The 4,118-nt window shown below is 54.6% G+C and overlaps 1 protein-coding gene across 1 annotated transcript in view; it reads left to right on the top strand.

Annotated features, from left to right (window-relative positions):
- The first annotated feature begins 2,836 nt into the window (after positions 1-2,836).
- NGB (neuroglobin) overlaps positions 2,837-4,118 on the top strand; it is a 5,946-nt gene continuing 4,664 nt past the window's right edge. The window contains exon 1 of the mRNA XM_010844413.1: positions 2,837-3,105. Coding sequence (XP_010842715.1) covers positions 2,837-3,105 — 269 coding nt within the window. The remainder of the gene's footprint in view (positions 3,106-4,118) is intronic.

Here is a 4,118-nt window from a genome sequence, read left to right as displayed (position 1 = left end):
AGCCACTCTGGTGAGGGCAAGGAGGGTAAACGCTCAGGTGGCCTCCTGCCCAGCCGCCCTCCTAATCTGGCCACCCCGGGGACAAGAGCTTCCTTGGTCTCTTCCACTGCTCTCCGGAGATGGGAGAAGAGCTGTCTGCCCACCCCACCCCCTCCTTTGCCCAGGCTGGCACACGCTTGGCCAACACAGCTCCAAGGACCCAAGTTGTGTTGTTAGAAGATGCTGGGGAAAGGGGCTGTCAGAGCCATGCTCTGCACATGGGCTCCAGCCCCCGGAAGAATGTGACACGTCCCGTAGACGTGCTGGTGGAGGAAGGAGACATTTGCCAGCTCAACCTCCAGCCAACTTCTTAAACCACATTTTATATTAAAAAAAAATTTTTTTTTCCACAGATAATCAGAGGCCATTTACTTTTGTAATAAATAGCTCTTATTTTGAATGCCATGTTGTTCTTGTTGTACTTAATTGAATCTGACTTGCCCTCTGGCTCCCAGAACGAAAAGAATGTTTGGAGTGCAAGAACCGTTCCATTGTGTCTGGAGTCTGAGCCATTCTGACTCCAGCAGAGGCCCTGGGCTGGGCAGGTGAACCCGGCTATAGCAGGGGACACTGAGGCCCTCTCATGAATAAGGTTACTTGAGTAATGTTGGTTGTTACTTGTATTTATTTAAACTTATTCCCAAATAAGCAGGAAGCTGGACCTTATTTTTCCCTCTCGTAACCTCGTCACACAAATATAAGGAGAGAGAGAGAGAGCATCCACTTTGAGACAGCGGAGCGGCCCAGCACTGCAGCACTGATGTCCATTCTGCTCCCCAGAGGCCCCCGTCTTGGCAGGCGTTTTCTCATCAGGGGTCACGTTAAGGTCCGAAGGAGGTAAGAGCTGATGTGTTTTGGACCGTAGCTGAGGGAGGAGAGGAGTCCAGTGTACTGTGAAACCGGGGGTCTTTGGGGCTCCCTGACCACGCCCCCCTCCTGCTTAGGACCAAGAGGAGCTGGAGGGAAGAGGAGGGAATCCTGCAGCCCCTCGGGGGGTAGAACTGTCGAGGACAAGCAGGCTAGGAAAGGACCAAAACCTTCCTGGCACAGCTCGGTTTACCACCTCCCAACACGTCTGTGACACCCGAGTCCTCATAAAGGCCCAGTGAAGTCACAGCGTTTTTGTCCCCGTTCCACCCAGGAGGGATTCCATTCCTTAGCCGAGGTGCCACGAGCAGTCAACAGTAGAGCCAAGGCTGGGTTTCCCAGGTGGCGATAGTGGTAAAGAGTCCTCCCACCAGTGCAGCAGATGTGAGAGACCCGGGTTCAATCCCTGGGTTGGGGAGATACCCCTGGAGATGCTAAGTCACTTCAGTCGTGTCCGACTCTGTGCCACCCCATAGACAGCAGCCCACCAGGCTCCCCCGTCCCTGGGATTCTCCAGGCAAGAACACTGGAGTGGGTTGCCATTTCCTTCTCCAATGCATGAAAGTGAAAAGTGAAAGTGAAGTCGCTCAGTCGTGTCTGACTCTTACCGACCGCATGGATTGCAGCCTACCAGGCTCCTCCGTCCATGGGATTTTCCAAGCAAGAGTACTGGAATGGGGTGCCATTGCCTTCTCTGTCCCCTGGAGAAGGGAATGGCAAACCCACTGTAGTATCCTTGCCTGGAAAATTCCCACGGACAGAGGAGCCTGGTGGGTTGAAAAGAGACAGACACGACTGAGCACTCAGCAGCAGCAGCAGGGCCTCGGCACTGAGTTGGGCTTTTTCTGCTTCTCCAGCCTGGTGCTGGGACTAGAAGCACCTGCCCAGGACAGCCTGGATCCCCTGGGGAGAAGGCATAGCCTCAGATTAGCATGTTCCTTCGCACCTGCTGCCTAAAGCACCGACAGCTCATCCAGGGCCCGGTGTTTGCTGGTGCAGCTAGACCAGTGGTCTTCTGGGAGGGAAAAAGCCTTGATCTGTAGCATCTGTCCAGTCTCATGGTGCAGATGCTCCACCATGGCCTCTTCCAGGCCACTAACTTGATTGATGTCACTGAGAAACTGGAAAGACTAACCCAGTTGGCTCTCCCAAGCCATCTAAGAGCCAGCTCCAGCACCCTTTTGACCCAGACCCGGTGACCTTGCCTTGGTCGGAACTATGGATGCAGCTCTTGCTCACAGTCCATTAAAGTGACGGAGACAGTGGAGCACAGAGGTTTGGAGGAGGGGCCAGGGTCAGCCTTGAGGTCAAATACTGGCCCCACCACTTACGAGCCAGTTACTTAACCTCGTTGCCTCCATTTCCTCAACAGTAATACAAGGGCAAAATAAACAGGATCTACTTGACAGAGTTACTATGAGAATGAAGAAAGGTAATGACTCAAAGTCCCTTGCATAGTATCGACATGGATCTCAGAACGTGTTAGCTCTTTATCGTTGGTGATAAAGCAGCCTCCGTGACAACACTGGCCCTACAACACTGGCCTCTCCTCAATTAGAACCTCATGCCCAAGTCTGTGGGCAGATGCCGGGAGTGGGGCTTTTGTGACTTTTCCCCAGCCTCTCAAATGTGGAGTCCACCCCTGTGTCTCCTGATTGGAATACACCACCCAGACCGCAAGGCTCAGGCAGGTTCCTGGGCCTTTTCGCTCAGGGGAGCGGAGATTAGAGAGCACTTAGCTCTCTCCTCCTGCCTCCTCCCGGCTCTAAAAAGGCAGAGTGAGTGCTGACTGCACCGCTTACTAGCTAAGGCCATCAGCTCGCTAACCCGTCAGACTCCAGACCCTGCCCAAAGGAGAGAAGAGGCAAGCAGCATCCTGAGAGTAGACTGTTGCCAGGAAGTGCACACTGGATGGAGTGGGAAGCCTTAGATGAGCCAGCAGGCCTGCACGGAGCGCTGGGCATCTGGGCACCGAAAGATAAAGGGCCCCAGAGATACACGTGGCCCTCCCCACGACCTGCCGAGCTGGCTGCAGGGCCATGGGACGCCGACTCGGGAGTCTAATCCCCGAGCACCCAGCTTTCTCCCTTCAGCCCCCAGGCCCTTTGTGCTCTCCCTCGGGGATCTCTTGGACGCCTTAGGACACGCCAGCTGCCTTGCAGCTTTGCTCCCCTGCTCCAGCCCAGAGACCCCCAAGATGTGAGGAGGGATGGGGAAGAGAGAAATAAGGTGTGCTCCAAAGTCCCGCATCCCTGGAAGAGGGAGAGAAGCGAGATGGTTTTGCCAAGTTTGCCTGGGAGCAAGAAGAGTGCTGCTGAGGCCCTCAGGCCTGATTCAGGGCCAGCAGAAGTTCTAGAAGGCAAGGATTCCATACTTCATGCCTAGCACAGGGTTGGCCAGCAGATGCTCTAGAGGGCAAGGATTCCATACTTCATGCCTAGCAGAGGGTTTAGCATGGAGCCTCAGCCAGTTCATGCCTGAAGGGTACACCCACCTTGTACCCACGGACCAAAGGAGGTGGGCTGAGAGGTTCCTGAAACCCCACTCCACCCCCCTTACCACACCACCGAGGAAACTGGAAAAGAGGCGGGCAGACTGCCGGCGGATAGGCTTGGAGAGGACATAATGAAAGACAAGTGAGGATCTTGTTCTTTAAAACAGGGACCACTAGACCTGGGCTGGGGCCCATGGCACTTGCAGGCTTGAAAGAGAAAGGTTCAGGTCTATTTAACAGGTGACCAACCTTACACCCTGAATGGCAAATTCAGGAGATTCTGTTTCATGAACTTCAAATTAAAGAAAGAAATAGTGCTTCTATTTAAGCGTGTACGAAAGTCTATTTAAAAATCGCTGAATAGTAGAAGGTTCTTGCTGAACCCTCTCAATTGTCCAGGCACGGGAGTGCTCACCATTGCTGCACCTGAGACCCCACCCCTGGCCAAGCAGAGCTGGGGTTAGAACCGGAGCTGACAGATTTCTAAGGATGGAAGCCTCAAGAAAACGCAGGCCTGGCTGGACACGGCGGTGGTCTTTGCCCTGTCCCTAAAGCTGAGCGCCCTGGTGGCCCCCGAGTGTGCCGGGGTGCTTCAGTCAGTAACCAGAGCTAGGGCAGACCCTGCCCAACCCTTCGCGGCCCTCGCCCGGCTCTGCCTTGTCACACAGGCAAGCGCCCTGGCCTTCTTCCACCCCCACCTCGGGGCTGCAGGAAGGAG

Source organism: Bison bison, unplaced genomic scaffold (assembly GCF_000754665.1).
Source record: "Bison bison bison isolate TAMUID 2011002044 unplaced genomic scaffold, Bison_UMD1.0 scf7180017864201, whole genome shotgun sequence".
Taxonomy (NCBI): domain Eukaryota; kingdom Metazoa; phylum Chordata; class Mammalia; order Artiodactyla; family Bovidae; genus Bison; species Bison bison.
This window is presented reverse-complemented; position numbering and strand designations above follow the sequence as displayed.